The 15,922-nt window shown below is 41.4% G+C and overlaps 2 protein-coding genes across 12 annotated transcripts in view; one reads left to right on the top strand and one right to left on the bottom strand.

Moving 5' to 3' along the window:
- The window catches only part of HERC4 (HECT and RLD domain containing E3 ubiquitin protein ligase 4), a 36,731-nt gene extending 33,352 nt beyond the window's left edge, over nucleotides 1-3,379 (bottom strand). For 5 of the 10 annotated variants that reach the window (XR_012587414.1, XM_074590009.1, XM_074590013.1 and 2 more), the window contains exons 1-3: nucleotides 3,234-3,379; nucleotides 2,318-2,483; nucleotides 746-1,037 (exon numbers count right to left, since the gene is read on the bottom strand). Coding sequence is in view for 9 of the 10 variants with exons in the window: in XM_074590009.1 (XP_074446110.1) it covers nucleotides 746-971 (226 nt within the window). In the remaining variant the exon portion in view is untranslated. Of the gene's footprint in view, nucleotides 1-745; nucleotides 1,038-2,317; nucleotides 2,484-2,903; nucleotides 2,922-3,233 lie in introns of those variants that run through there. The other 5 variants (XM_074590018.1, XM_074590015.1, XM_074590010.1 and 2 more) reach the window with 5 other exon arrangements.
- A 4,202-nt stretch (nucleotides 3,380-7,581) lies between these two features.
- Nucleotides 7,582-15,922, top strand: part of MYPN (myopalladin) — a 76,772-nt gene continuing 68,431 nt past the window's right edge. The window contains exon 1 of one of the 2 annotated variants that reach the window (XM_074590007.1): nucleotides 7,582-7,681. The gene's annotated coding sequence lies outside the window, so the exon portion shown is untranslated. The remainder of the gene's footprint in view (nucleotides 7,682-15,922) is intronic. The other variant, XM_074590008.1, reaches the window with a different exon arrangement.

The following is a 15,922-nucleotide window of genomic DNA, read 5'->3' as shown; positions in this document are numbered from 1 at the left end:
GAAGGGAGCCCATGAGCACACTCCTCTGCAGTCCCTGCAAGATGTTTACCCACTTCTGCTACAGAACTGCACTAGCAGGAAGCAGAAACATGACTGTAAGATAGATAGGAAGAAAAAGGCCCAAAGAAGTTTTACATCGCATCCTTTAGGCTTTTCCGAATCCTCTTCCTGGAGCACTGCATATGCTGAAGAATCTTTTATCAAAAGTTTTATTTTTAGTTCTTAAAAAAAAGAAAGTTAAAAACATTGCTTTAGTCAGACCTGCTATACATCATATGTTGGATGATTAAAAACACCCAGAATGTTTCTCAACTATGGTATGCCAAATATTCATTTCTACCATATTCCAGTAGCCAAACACATACACATAGTACAATGCTAATCCACGTATTGAAGCAGGTCACCTCCCCTTGAGATTAAAAACTGCCAGAGTCTCCCAAAACCTTAGGTAAACTGATTCCATGCTGGAAATAAAAAAATCATGGCACTGTCCAGCTGCACGGCAGGCAAAAATATCGAGGGACAGCCGTGTCTCACAGTTGTTTTTTGCAACTGTCACAAGATGTGATCCAAGCAAAGGAATGCTTTTCAAGTTAAAAATACGTCCATTCTTGGAAGAACTACTGTGCATACAATTCAGCACATGCACAGACACTGGCAGTCTTGGGTTTGATGTGACATAATGAAACAAAAAATACATGCACAACCACACATATGTTGCACAATTTTTTACTTCTAAACTTACCGGGTCTTTTCCTGGCTTTTTCATGCCCTAGTTGTCCTAGATCATTGCATCCACATGTATAAACAGTCCCATCATCCAGGACAAAAACAGTATGTCTCAGTCCACATCCTACATCTCTGACCCTTTTATTTAAGAAAAAGTCACTTTTTCTGGGTTCTAAAACAATCTCTTCATCAATTCCACCCAATCCAAGCTGTCCAAAAGATGCATTTCCCCAGCACAACATGTTTATGCTTCTCTTGATCACAGAGATCTTCCAACTTCACTTTTCTAGAATATCCCTTCTGCGTAGCTGTTCAAAAAAAAAAAAGGAAAATGTACAGTTTTTCAGTATTGTCCCTAACGTTTATGCTATTAACATTTATGTTACATAGCATGTAATCCACAAATTCATTTTCTACATACCAATATATTGAAACACTGAACAATTTTTAAGAGTGCGATTTACCTTCTTGGATAGTATTTACATGAGCTCTGCAGTAAAATGCTTTTCTTCCCATTTCAGATACAACTTTACGGATGTGCAGGTCCTCGGTTTTATAAAACTTTGTTTCAAGAATTTGAAATACCATTCTTTGTAAAACTTCTCTAATCCCTGATCCAGAACTATACAAAGGGTAGTTGCAACCAATTCTAGCCAGCGGAAATGACCTCAAATATCTTTTAAGAAGAGAGTACAGGCTAGTTTCTTTACACAAGGAGCTGCATGGCTCCAGAAAGCACTGTGTACTGCCTCAAGATCATCCCCCAAAACAACACTTGACTCATAGCTTGGAAAAAAATTGGTCATCTCTGATCAATCCTGTTACGCAACACAAAGAATAATATGATGTGTCAATCATTACATTTAAACAACTATGAGTCAACTTAACTTACAAGTGAAAAGAAGATAAATAGCTGAAACTCAAGTCCCCAATCTTGCACTGCAATCAACACAGGCTACAGCATGACAGTTACCCTGCCATAACAGGAGGCCACAGGTACAAACTCACCTACGCAAACCCCCAACCCTAATGCCTAAATTGCAATTACCAGCATTTATGCTGGCAGACTCTGTAGCTATTTGGAAAGGACACAAAGCTACACTTCACTTTCATTTTCAGTACTGCAGATGATGAAGAATTTATGTCAATGTCTTCACTATTACTTATACTACATGTCTGCAACAGTAAGTTTCCCTGTATTTTCAGAGCAATTTAAAAATCAATCCAATACAGTGTAAAATGGCTATAAGTTTTCACCTGTGGCCATTATTTAGAAGACAGCACGAATAATGGAATGTGGAATACAATGCACTACAAACGCATTCAGTCTTACATTATGCAGGGTCATAACACATACAAACCACCTAAATGTAAAACTGCTCAGAGAAATAAGTCATCAGTTAGCACCTAAGCGTTACATAAACCAAAGGGCAGAATTCTTGCCAGCACAACAGCATGAACTATTTTTTCTCTGCAAAAGTCAAAATGCAGTAAACAAAATGCTTATTTTTGTGATCTCATTTAAAAAACAAACAAACAAAACCCCCAAACCAGCCAAACAGCTTAAAATGCATTGCATTCTGTTTACCTATCTCAGGAGATGATGCATGATCAAATATTTCCCTAGCTATCATTAGCTATATCCTACCACATCCAGAAGGGGACATCAAAACGAAGATGTCTTCGGTTAAGACATAGCTGTGCAACAGCAAATTTCACAGATCCGTGGCAGTGACTGCAGCGCAAGCTTCAACCTGCAACACAAGAAGTTAGAAGAGATGTATGATTATAGTGCTTCAAGATTTCCGTAGTCAAGATTTATCTCCATCGGGGCAAAAGGAAGAAAAGTTCGCCCTTCTGTTAAAACAGATGTGTAGCTCCATAGAAGGCTGGGGTTTTGGTTTGTTTTTTAAGAGTCATCAGCCAAACAAGTTTTGTACTTTGATCGGAAATCACGGCAGTATCTTATCCCTGCAGGTAGTCACGAAAGCCAGCTCACGTTGTCACTGCTGGATACTACCATGCGTGACGTCAAAAGCAGCCCCGCACCGACGCCGAGCACAGACGGCGAGGGAAACCACCCCGCTGGTTTCCCGCTAGCGGGGAGCCAGTAGCGGTGCTGCAGGAAGGGTCTGGACCTTTCCCGCAGGCCGGGGCGGGCTCTGTAACCTCACCCCACTCCCGGAGCGCCCCGGCGGTCCCGCGGGCTCTGCCCCACGCTCCCGCCCGCCGCGTCCAGCCGGGCACCGCCCGCCTTCGCCCACGGGCTGCCGAACGGTTCCCCTCCCTGGGGCGCAGCTCCCCCAACCGCCGCCCGGAGCGGGGCCGCCGCCCGGTCCGAAGAAGGGGGCGGCGCCGGGCTCCCCTCAACGCGCCCGGCAGCTGGCCGTAACAGTCCCAACCGCCCCCGGCCCACCCGCCGCCCTGCTCCCAACGACGGAGCGCGGCCCCGGCCGCCCCGCGGGGCCGAAGAGCTCCAGCGACGGGGCCGGCGGGACGCTCACCGGCGGTGAGGCGACGCGCTCCGCTCCGCTCGGCCGCGCCCCGGCCCGCCGCAGGCACCCACCGGCCACCGCGAGGGCGTGCGCAGCCCCGAGGCGGAGCGGTGACAGGGCCCGACCGCCGCTCCCGCGCAAGCGCCGGCTACAGCGGGGCGGGGCCGCCGCGCGACCGCTTGCACCGCCCGCCCCGGCCTCGTGGTCAGCAGCGGTGACGCGGTGGCTGCGCGGTGTGACGTCAGCCCGGTGCCCGGCGGCAGGAGGCCGTGATGTTAAACGACGGGCGGGGACGGGATGGGAGGGGGTCCCCGGGCACGGCGCGGAGGGAGGCCGGGGTGGGAGTCCCCGCCGTTGGGCGGCGAAGGGGCTGAGTGGGAGAGAGAGAGACATTGAGGAGAATGGTGACGGCGACGTGACGAGTGCTGGAGTGACGCCGTCGTCCTCCCGCGCGGAAGAGCAGGGCCGGGCTCGTGCTCGCTCCGGGCTGGCTGCAGCTGAACGTATGCTGGTTTGAGCGCGAAAGAAACACAGCAGGTTTAAAACATACCGTCGTTGTGTGGCATCGCTGCCTTTAAATGAAGAGTCAACCAGTGTGTTCAGGGGTCAGTTGCTCCCTCTGTGTTTGCTGAGAAGGGTCTTCGTGATGGCGTGTCTCCTTCCTTGCAGGGCGGCAAGACTTGGCCGCACGTTGCTGTTCCTTATCCGTCATCTAGGGAGATGGGCAGAATCCTCTGCTTGATCTCTGAGGGCATGAAAAGAATGAGCCCAGCGAGCGGGAAGGAACTGGATCCGCCGGCGAGAAGCAGGAACAAACTGTTTTTCATACTCCAATTACCCGTCATTAACTCCCGACGCCTCCTTCCCCGCGGGTGATGGTGCAGGAGCAGCGGTGGGAGCACTGGCCCTGCTGCCGGCCCTGGTTCAGGGAGAGGAGCGGGATGGGGCCTTGCTGTGTCCCTCCCGCAGGAATTAATGCCATTTTCCCAATTCGGCATTCCGGGCACAAGCTTTTCCCAGTGTCAGAGCATACACAAGGTGGGCATGTTAAAACGTTTTTTCCACTAAACACCTGTCTCTAGTGGAGCAGATAAATTTACACACTAGGCATGTTTTTTAGCTTTTAGCTTTTTTTTTTTTTTTAGGATTTTGCTTAGTACTGGGAGGAAAATCCACTGCAATGTATTGAAGTGGAGCAGGTTGGGAATCCCAATGCGGTTTCCTTATTTAGCAGCCTCTCTATAGTAGTCCTGTGATCCACCTTTATGTAGGTCAGGAAGTAAAAAAGGCCAGGGCCAGGCATTCTTCGCAGCAAGTGATGTCGCAAACTATGTGTAAGAAAGGGGCTGTGTTTGGTGTCATTTTGTCCTGTATTGGAAAGCATTTTAAAAAAACCCAAAACAACAAATGGGGGATGTCTTGCTCCAGCCATTAAACACTGCTTTGCATATCTAAATAGGTAAGATTCTACAGGACTTCTCAGGATTTGTGGTTGTGAATTTATCAGTAAAGATCCAAGCCAGAAATATGAAATTAATACATGGGGAAAATGAGATGGCTGCATAGCTGACAACGGCTAAATGATGCGCCACTTTTCAAGGTAGCAAATACGCAGGTTTGTTATTTAAAGGAGAGATGCGAGTGATTTGCCTTTTCCATTCTGCATGTGGGAATGGAAGGTCAGCATGTTACACATGGCGAACGGAGGAAAACATTTCATTTGTTATCTTCTAAACTGCCTTTTCCCTTTATTTGAGAGACCACCGGAGTAGTAACTGCGATAATTACACTGTGAAGTATATTTTAAACATTGTCATTCGTTGTGCAATGTGTCCTCTGACCAGCATGTGGGGATATGTCCATGTACTTGTAGAGAACATTATATGCCCAGTACTATTTTTACATAGAGAAGTATTTTCATATAACTGGCCTAACACATTAAATAAGAAATACATAAAACACAAAGCAATATAACATGCTACACAAATCTCAACTTCCTTGTGTAATAGACATAGCTATTTTATTTAAAAGAATTACTTTAGTCCTAAAATCAGGTTACTGTCAGTTAAATAATTCAAATGTATCTTCAAATAAAGTATAAGCCATATTTTTATTCTGCTTACTACCCATCTTAGCAAATTTTCTTTTCTGGGCCAGAGAAGCCGCATCCTGCCTGTCTTGGTGCCTTGAGGAAGCCCCTTCCTCCATGGGGCTAAAGGTAGAGAGGCAGCGGGGGACAGGGAGTACCTGCCCTGATGCCACATCACTGCTTGGACTCCCGGCCACTCCGTATGACCAATCCTGCATCCACTGGCATCAAATCTGCCAAAATGTGGTTCTGTAGTTGCAGTGGTCAAGAGAACCGTGTGTGAGCACGCTTGCACCCCAAAATTCCCAGTGTCTGTTCTTGTACTTGCAAAAAACCCCGGTATTTTGCAGTTATGCAAATTCCAGTGAAAACAAGAAATGTCAATCCGTTTAACTTCAGGGAAGGGATTTATTCCTTAAAAGTGCCTTAGCACAGAGGGTTTCCTATTACAATTGCACGGTCTTCTTATTGATGGTCCTAACAAGCAGGAAACTATTTTCAGTTGCCCTGCCATTATTAAAATAGCGATGCTTGGCTACTGCCTGGTGATCGCAGTCAGCACAGTTGTGGGTTTTAAATTGTACCCCTGTTAATCACCCATTCAAAAATACCAAAATGAAAAAAATAATATATAATGTTTACTAATGTATATTTTATGCTTTATCAGTGGAAAACATCTTTCAGTTAATATTCTTATTTTTGAAGGCTACTGTGTCACGAAATAAAACTTTCTGCATAGCTAATAACAGAGATGGACTCTGCTCTCTGCCTCCATTTTCTCCTGGCGACAGTCAGTACGTACTTTATAAACATTAATTCCTCATTTCAATCCCTTTTGTTTTATACTCTGATGTGTCACAGACTACAGAAAATAGAAATGGGTGTCCAGAACAGCAGATAACATGAAATTAGAGATGTCAGCATTTTGCTGTGAGAGATTACTAACCTTTGTGTGAAGCCTTTGTGTAGAATATTCTTGATTAAGACAAAGGAACGTCTTTGGAATGCAAATAGCCTTACAAACAAGGTACAGTCAGACCCTTTTATGCCATTTCAGTTTTACATTTTATCCTTACATTCTTCACAGTATCAATATTTGGATGTTAGTGAATTAATGAAAGCAGACAGACAGCCGTAACTCACACACACACAGAATACATGTTTTATATGCTACTTTACAGCTCAGCATGTTTTAGTTTGCCGTCTGCCCACCCTGCTCACTGTAACGATTCTGGTTAGCTCAAATGCAAATGTGCTTATCAGTAAGACCAATTATTCAGTAACTGATGGTGATATGGTGAAAAAAAATGACATTTCTTGACCGGTTCGTGAAGGTAAAATCACTATATAAATAATAAATCGACAATATTGCAAGATCTGTGTCTAACTCCAGGCACCTAATTAAGGGAGCTGTTTAAGGATAAGCTGAGGAGTCATACCTTCATATAAGATAAGCAAAACCAAAAACCTGCAACGCTCCATTTCCCTCATCCTCTCAGGCCACAAAATATAGCTGAAATAGCCAAAAGAACGCTATTCATAGGATGACAGATGTGAAGAAAATGGAAAAGCAGCGGACAAGGATGAATCCCGGACAGGAAGACTACAATGAAGGAAACAAGCTGACCTCTGCATCAGGTATGAAGCTCTTGTGCTCACAAACTCCCATGTGTACCCAGCATCCCCAAGGCCACACAAACTGCAGCTGGCACTCAGAGTGACTACCCCGCACCCTGGCAGTATGGCACAAGCCACACAAGTGCCCAGGCACCTTCAGGTTGGGGCTGAAGATGCTGAGCGTTTTCCAGCATCCCGCACAGAGGGTTGGGAGTGCAGCCCTTCCAGCATGCAGCACATTCTCTTCCTATTGCAGTGGTTTTGCACAATTACATGAATTTTTCTCTTATGAACAGATCAGCAGGCCAGGTGCTAACTGAACACCAGGAAATTCCCATGTAATCTTTTGGGGTTTTTTGTTTTAAGTGTTGGATGCTGAAACACCACCAGTTCCCATGTCATTAAACTGGGCTTTTGGTCAGGCCAAAACACTGATGTTTCATTTTTAAGGTGCAATCCTACAGGAATAGAAGATCAATAGTTGAGCCGGTTCTGCCCTGCAGAGACCAAATTTGAGAACATGCTGAACCTCAGCTTATAAAATAGCAGCTCCAAGTGGTGCCACATGCTGCTGATTCTGACATGACACTGTGTCTTTGCATGGCAGGATGATGAAGCACCCTAAAATTAGCCTTCTTACTATTTCGTAAAGAGCAGGCAGAAAGGTAGCAGCCTGCACTGGGGAGAACAAAGAGGCACAGGAGAGGACCAGAACTGAGGCTCACACACAGGCTGGTCACAACACTTGACGGTGAGCACTCTTGGCTTCTTTGCAAATTTCCATGTTGGGTTGTTTTATGTCATTTCTTATCCCATTTCTTATCCACAGTGACCTGATTGTGAAAGAAGAAAGGTGCTCGTGTAAACAGAGGTGGGGTGGAGGGATCTGTTCTCTCAGGGGGTTGGGAGACAGCTGAGGGGAAAATTAACTGTGAAAATGACACGGATGGTCTCTTTTCCTAGAGGTGTGGTGGGAGCTGGCATTTAATTCACAGAATTAAGTTTGTTGTTAATGGAATAGAACTGGGAATGGAAGAAAAATTAGTGCTAGTATGGAAACCGGATGCTTATTTCTGGTATGGAAACCAGAAATACTACCATAAAGCCCCCTCTCTGTTGAGCTAGACTGAGTTTTTCCTGATACTCGTCTCTTGCTCCACCCCATTTCTTGGGTGATAAAGTCCTTGGCTTTACAAGGAGTAACATTTGAGAGAAAAAACCTTCCAGGCAGTAGGAAGATAGGCATGGATGTTTTTAGGTATAGGAATAGAAATAGTGAAGGAGAACGTCCTAGACCAGAAAAACACTTGCAGATGAGGAGAAAAAAGAAACCGTAAGGAAAGATGACACAAAATGGATGTTAGGGCTGATTGCTAGGAGAGGAGATGACACAGCATGTGTCTTGCCATCAGGTAGGTGTAATAGCCTGTGGCGCTGCGCCTAAACACTTGTTGGGACATGTTGTTTTCTCTATTCCTATGGTAGGACCCTGTGAAGAATAGCTGGGAAGAAAATAATAACTCTGAGGCATAAACTGTGACCAGTATGTTCAAACTACATCCAGGTGTTTCTGCTATTAAGTTATCGCTCAAAAATGTAGGACTATTTTGCAACAAAGATATTTCTATTTAGTAAAGATGACTGGACAGTACTCTGCAGCTTTTGTGATTGAATTCAGGATAAGACTCATGATTTCACATGTATTAGTGAAACCCAGAAGGGCGTGATACTGTGAGATCTATTTTGGTGCAGTTAGCAACAGATAGATAGATATTTGGTATAGCATGGGCTGAAATGCGGTGTCAAAGCAGCAATGAATCTATGCCATTTGTATCAACTTCAGTACAGGACATCTCTGTTCAAAAAGTGCATTAGATATTCACAGTGGATGAAGACTCTTGGACAGATGGAAAATTAGATTTCTCTTGCCGAGGTCATTAAGGGGCTCCACAGAAATTATATGTGAGCAGTCAGAGTTTGGAGTCCTTGGAGGACTGTAACTCTGAATTTCCTATGACGTAAGTCTCAACCTTAGCATTAGAATAAAAGATTCCCAAAAATATTTACTTGATTTTGGAGACAGAAGGGTAGTAAGCTGTCTGAGATGAGCAATCAAATCCTCGTAACTGTATGAACAATGGAATCACTGCTGCTCCCTACACAGAATTTGTATGTAGAGAAACCTATTGACTCGTTGTGTTCCTGGAAATCTCCTATGGCAATACTTACTAAGCTCCCATTCAGAAAAGAAAAATTGCCACAAACTTGTAATCTTTTGTTTCTGTTTACTGACACTGGAGTTGTGCAAAATGCTGACAATCTTTTTGATTTTTTAATATGAGCAATTTAGAGACTCTCATTTCTCTCCAGAAAATCTTGGGACAGTGTTTTGGGGACAATGTTTCTTTGTTTATTTGGTCTACCAGCATATAAAAAACTGTTTCAATTTAAAACTTGAAGCTTGTAAAGAGGAGGCCAAAGTTACTATATATCATTTGGAAGCCGAAACAGTAGAGCAGCCACCTGTGCCAAACCTCCACTGCACTTAGCTGGCTTTTTTTTCTTGGAGAGGGAGGGAGGTAGCAGTGATTCATCACCCATGTCTGACTGATGAAGGCTTTCTCGTCATTAATGTCAGCAAGCCACTACGACACCGCTAAATATGATCACTGATCCCAATCAGAAAAGATCATTTCAGGGGTACTGGATAGTCCCCACTTACTTAACACACATATATTTACTTTCATAAAAGAAGAATACAGCGCTATTTTCAGCTTCTGGGCCGGGTTCTAGGCAGCAAAATGACTCTTAAACATACCTAGGCATAAATTTGAGAGTAGTCCTAGAGCTTGGATCCCTGGAGATTCAAGAGAGATTGTTCCTGAGACCATCTGACGAAAAGACACAGCATTTCCCCAGTATCCAACTGAGACAGCAGCTTCTGTTCACCCCACGACCCAGTGGAGACATCCAAAACCAGACAGATTACCAGCAGTGAAGTCAGTTTGAAACTCCAATTTCACCAGAAAACATTTCCACAACATTTTTTAGCCAGTAGACTTGTAAAAAAAATATTGTACCCAATGTGATAAAACTTTTGCAAATACAAACAATTTCATACAAACAATTTTGTATGCATATAAGATTGTAGCAAACTCAGCCAGGCAAACTATCTCTTTAACAGACAGCATAAATATTACAAATTAAATTCCTCTGAGTATAACTTCTTTTTTTTAAAAAAAATGAATGAAAATAATCCTTATTTGGTCTTACGGCCAAGTGGTTGCTTTGTAATTTGGATTAAAACTCGCTTTTCCTGAGTGACAAATGACATGTGATCTTTATAATTTTTCCTGACCTCTTGTTCAAGTTTGAGTCTCTAAATAGCTCATCACCATTCTAAACCTGTTTGTGTTATCTTCTGAGTTTATAATAGCCATAAGCATTAAAATAGTCTGTTCATAACTATAATAATCCCTACTGGCTTCTCTGCAGAATTATAATAGACATGAATCTAGAAGTGTTTTGTTTATAATCATTAGAAATAGTCACAATTTCCAGTGAGTTATATCAGCAATGATCTCTTAAGAATGTGGTATTTGACATTTTCAATTCCAATTTATGAAAATGACTATCTTTTGGCTAAGATTTAGTTTAGAATAGTTAATAGCAATACATACAATTTTAAAGTCCTCACTTTAAGGGTTCCTACACCATTAGTTTTACAGCTAATTTTGACTGAATACAGAACTCACTATTTGCCCAAATAACAACAAACCAGATACTGTTATATTAATTTTTCTGATGTTTTCTAACAAAACCCCAGCAAGTTGAATGAAAAACCATTTGACAACTAGAATTAAAATGTTTTGTAAAATATAATTTAAATTTATGTATTTTGAAGTGAGATTTAAAAGCTCAAGAATTACCAAATAAATTTATGTTTATAGCTATATTTCAGGGAACTTGTAATTTTTTAAATATTTGATAAATTTAAGATTCAAATACCATGCTTGCCTCTGCCATAATTTCTTTGGACATATAGTAATCAACATAAAAAGAATAAAATGATAAACTAATAATATATTAATCGTCACATATTTTCTGATGTAAACATTTGGCTACATCAAATCCTGCATCTCAGGATCTAGACCAGAGAGATCTTCACATCTCTGCAAAAGAACCAAAGGTTTTCTCTTGCTCCACATAAATAGAGAGGAAGTATTTCAGGATTAGGAAGCATACAGTACATAAAGAGTTTCTTTTGTAAGTTTTTCAAAACCAGGAAAGGAAACAATACTGCTTGGAGCGCTGTTATCCCTCCTTAATAGTTTCAATAATACAATCAAAGGGAGCCCATGGGAGCACATAGAAAGTAGCTGTATCTGCAGGGTGGAGACTTAATAGAGGCCTCATTCTTGGGAATCAAATTATTCATCGGTTCTTGGATTTTAAACTTTATTATCTTGACTGAAGCTGGGAAAACTCTGGAAGTTCTTACCACTGAGTTCTTTCTCTTGGCCCTCCCTGGCCAATAAGTCAAAGCCATCACTTTCCCTGCTCCCCTTTCCTCTAGGTCAAACCCTCAGCTGGGTAAATTGTTTCTCAAAGGAAGTCAGTTCAACTAATGCCAATTTAAATTAGCTGAATCTTGAGGGGTTTATATCAGCTCAAAAACCCACAACTGAGTATGTCAAGTATGAAAAGATACATGTTTTTACTCCTTTCATGCAGTGCAGTCAGCAAACTGAAATGCATTTCACATAAACTCTACCCATCACAGCATGATACCAACAGTTCTGGCTCTCCTTCCTGCTCCAGCCCCCACTTAAACTTCTGTATTCACTCAAACACCTTAAATCCTATTCAACAGCTCAATACACAACAAAACAAATCCGCTCTATAGAGGAGGAATTGTTTTCATATACAATACCCATGGTTTATAAACATTATGGTTGAGACTTTCTAAAGTATGTCTCTTCAAAATATGTATTTTGATTTTTTAAAAATGGTGAGTAAAGATTTAGATGACTGCCTCTAGTCACTCAAATGTCAAAGTCTTGGCCAATAGGAAGTTATATAAACACCCCAAAAGAGAATATACAACTAGATCTACACAGGTAATCCCTTAGCTTTTCAAGAAATACATAAGAAAATGGAAAGTAGATCTTTTTAACCATTTAATGAAACCATAGGCTTAGTCTTCATATCCTGTCTTTGAATTCCCAAACTAGTAACTATTTCTTTATAAAATAAATGTTTTCTTGACTACATTGTCCTGATTTAACATTAAGCATATACTTTAAGAGCATCATGTCTAAAATTTAGTTCAAATATCGAGTTTCCACAGCCGCACACCATCCATTAAACATGCCAAAAAGGTTTTGTTGTGCTTTAAAAGGCCTTTACTAATTAGATTAAATGAAAAATACTTACCATAATACTTGCATTTTCTTTCTAAGTGTCACAGTTTGGAGTCTTCCAATATTTTTCCTTTGCTAAAGCAAAAAGAAGCGAGACATTTAAAAAAGCATTTTCAAAGGCACCCTAGGCAGAAAGAAAATTCCTTTTTATAACTTGTGTGATAGCACATGGCATTACTATATATCACTGATGTATCAGTTTGTCTAAACTTGGCTTGTAATATGCGTGGTTTATTAGATCAGAATATATTTTAAATCCTGTGATATATCTTTTGACTCCTTCCATTGAGTAAATTGATATTTTGACTGTTTAGAAATTAGATGGTTCTAGAGACTGGCAACTACATAAGCAGAAACACTGGGTTATATGTGGCCTGGGAAAGAAGTCATAAACATTTTTGATGATTTATTTGAAATAAATTAGAGGTCTTTTTTAGTTTCCTATTAGAAAAGGTAGATCCTCCTCTCTTTCTATTTCTTTCTCTCTCTCTTTCTCTGTCTTACATACTCATGAAGAAGTCACGTGGCATAGTTACCAATTTGCATGGCTAGTCAGAATGGCCAGTCCCTCCTGCTATTGCTGCCCTGAGGTAATTTTCTGGGTCAGGATCCTTACTTCAGTAAGTGAGCTTACATTATCTGAATATCACCACTTCTTTAGCTAGACAAAGTGTTTCTGATACTCCTGGTATTTAATAAACTGGTAATATCAAATTACTTTAACTCTCATTTCTGTCCCTTCTGCAAATTTGCTTGTGTTTTGACAAAAAAGACCCTTATTTTAAAATTAATTCTGTCAGTAAAGTCATATCCTAAAAAACACAGTTTTTTTGAAGCTTCATCAGTATCTGTAGATACAATTTTTGCACTGCACCTTCATATAAATTTTTACAAATTATGTTATAATGTGAGCCAGTTTAAAATTACAATGAAAAAAGCAACATTTAAAGTGGGAAGGTGACTCAGTGGCCTGAGGGAAGGCGTTCCAGACAGATGAGGCAGCATAAGGGAAGGAGTGCCAGAATCACCGGGAGGGGCTGGTAAACCGATCTCAAGTGTGCATAATAAGGTGACACACTAAAGTGCTGGTAAAACAGTAACTGTTTATCTAAGCAGTCACCTAATGAGACTCAGAGTTTGGGAATGATATCCTGGTTGCGTTTTCATTACAAAATGTCACATTTAATACAAAGGAGGAAAATTTTAAAAGCCGTAGAATTTCTGCAGAAGTTGTTTTATTTTCCCTTGTCTGTACAATCAGAGAGCTGGGCAGAGTCAGTGCTTTCTGAACGCCATGCACAAGGGATCAAATAATAGTCGCCAGCACTCATCCTCCTAGCTCTAACCAGACAACACAATTCCCCTAACCCCACAGGACATTACCCATGCTTTTCTGCTGCCACCATGTGTCGAGATGATAGGGTCCATCTAAGTATGGATATAATCTCTCTTCCCCAGCTGTGGCCCTTCAGACTGACCACTTCTTGGTTCAGAGTTTGCTTCTGCTGTATTTTATCAAACTGTGCTCTCCTGCCACCTAATCTATGCATATCAAGCTCTCGTCTTTAGTTAGTTCCTCTAGTCACCTCACCAAACAATCACGTTGCTGTCCTCCAAACTGTTTATCCCAGCCTCCCTAGCTGAGGTGATCCAACGACCACAAGTTCAGAGATGAGCTGACTGCCATCCACACTGCTCATAAACCACTGAAACTCTCATCTGAGAGTGTGCTTGGAAAGCAAGAGGTCTCAAGAAATTATTTTTAAAATGTAAACTAGCCATGAATGCCCTCTCCTTATTCTCTTCTACCAACAATCATTTAAGACATTCTAATTAGGGCTGTATCTCATGACATATAATTTTGGCAACTAAGTTATTGAATGTTTTGCCCTATTAAACATCGGGCTAAAGCTGATTTTCTCTACAGTTCTAGTTGTCTGTAACAGGTGCCAAAGCCTCTGATGCTCAAAACACCAGCCATTCATTCTGGTTTTGGTTACTCTCAAATCCCAAAGGTCCTGATCTATACTACCATTAAGCTGAGCTGCCTCAGGCTCTTGCCAGCTGCTCGGCCCTTTGTATTTAATTTGCTGTAGGCCTCAGGGCCCCTAATATAAAACAAACAAATATACCAGAAAGCCATGATACCTAATTATAAAAAGGATACTGAAGATACCTGTATTTTATATAAATGGTATATATGTTCTTAGTTCAGACAGAAGGCAAGAACCTCTGAGTATAATTTCCTCTTTACCTTGCAACTCACATTTATCAGGTTTCCACAAATAATAGCCACACTTATTTCATTCTTTTATGTTAAAAGCACTTACGATGGACTCTCAGTGAAGTCTCTCAGGTCTTCAAGGATTTTGGAATTTCTTTGTAAGTAGCCTGTATGAAATTCTGCTCTCTCTTCTAGAGGTGCAATGGCATTTAAGTGGTCAGAATAAGGACTGCACTGTAAATCTCTGTTTGATGAATCTGTGATTGGAAATAGAGACCGTGTGGTTAGAAAATATGCCTCACTAGGCTGCCTCTTAATCCACTTTTAAAAATACAATCCATAATGTTTTGTTGTGTTAATCTCAACCCCAAGTCAAAAGCATTCATGTATATCACCCTGTCTCTGGACAAGAGTAAGCAGTTAACACAGGCAGACAGTGTAGATGTCAGGTCTGCTTAATATCAACCATAGAAATAGCTACCGTGAGAAAAAAATTAAACTTTCATTACAATACAAATAAAAGGAGAAAAAGTTCAAATATTCAAAATATAAAGTATATAATATGTCTTTCTCTTAAATAACATTCCTGTATCTCCTTTTCCTTTAGACTTAGGTAACACTCTTTGTACCAGTCCCTCTGGCAATCTGTTCAGTTGGTATTAATCATAGCTATAAATGCCCTTTTTAGATGTTTTGGAAACGTATGTTCTGAAGAAAGGTAAAGAAGCCAATTGACATAGACAGATCTGTAGCTGCTAGGGTCTAAGCCTCTTTTATCTGAAGAACAAATTAGACAAGCCATGAAAAAGGGGAGAGCAAACCCCAGAAAAGAACAGCAAAAGTACAAACACAGTGTTTGGCTTAGTGCCCTCTCTTAGATATAATCTGAGGAAAACAAGTCCATCGTTGTATGAGCTACAGCAAGATCTGGCAAACCTGCACTAGCATCGGGCTGAGTTGGTGCCAACTGGTGCCCTCTTACTTGGAGACCTGAAACTGCATAGCAAAATTAGTCTTGTCTGCTAAGCCAGGTTCTTATCAAAAATAAGAGAAGGAAAGACATGAAAGACAAGAAATAAAGCATGGAAATAAAAGAAGACAGGGAAGGAGAGGATCATAGTAGGAATGCAAATTTCACGGAACACAAAGCGTCCCAAATGAGGTGAAGACAGTAGAACTAGCATTATCAGATCCCCTTTTATGGTCTGTTTTGGACTAGTCATGCCTTGCAATGAGGACAGTGAAATCCTACAGTGTCAGAATGGATCCTGTAGTTTCTGATGATGCTGGGAGTAGTAACCCTGACTGTAAATCTCACACCTTTCAACCAAGCTGGATTTTTGGC

This window comes from Larus michahellis, chromosome 6 (genome assembly GCF_964199755.1).
Source record: "Larus michahellis chromosome 6, bLarMic1.1, whole genome shotgun sequence".
NCBI lineage: Eukaryota > Metazoa > Chordata > Aves > Charadriiformes > Laridae > Larus > Larus michahellis.
The sequence above is the reverse complement of the archived record's forward strand: the minus strand, read 5'-3'. Positions and strand labels throughout refer to the sequence as shown.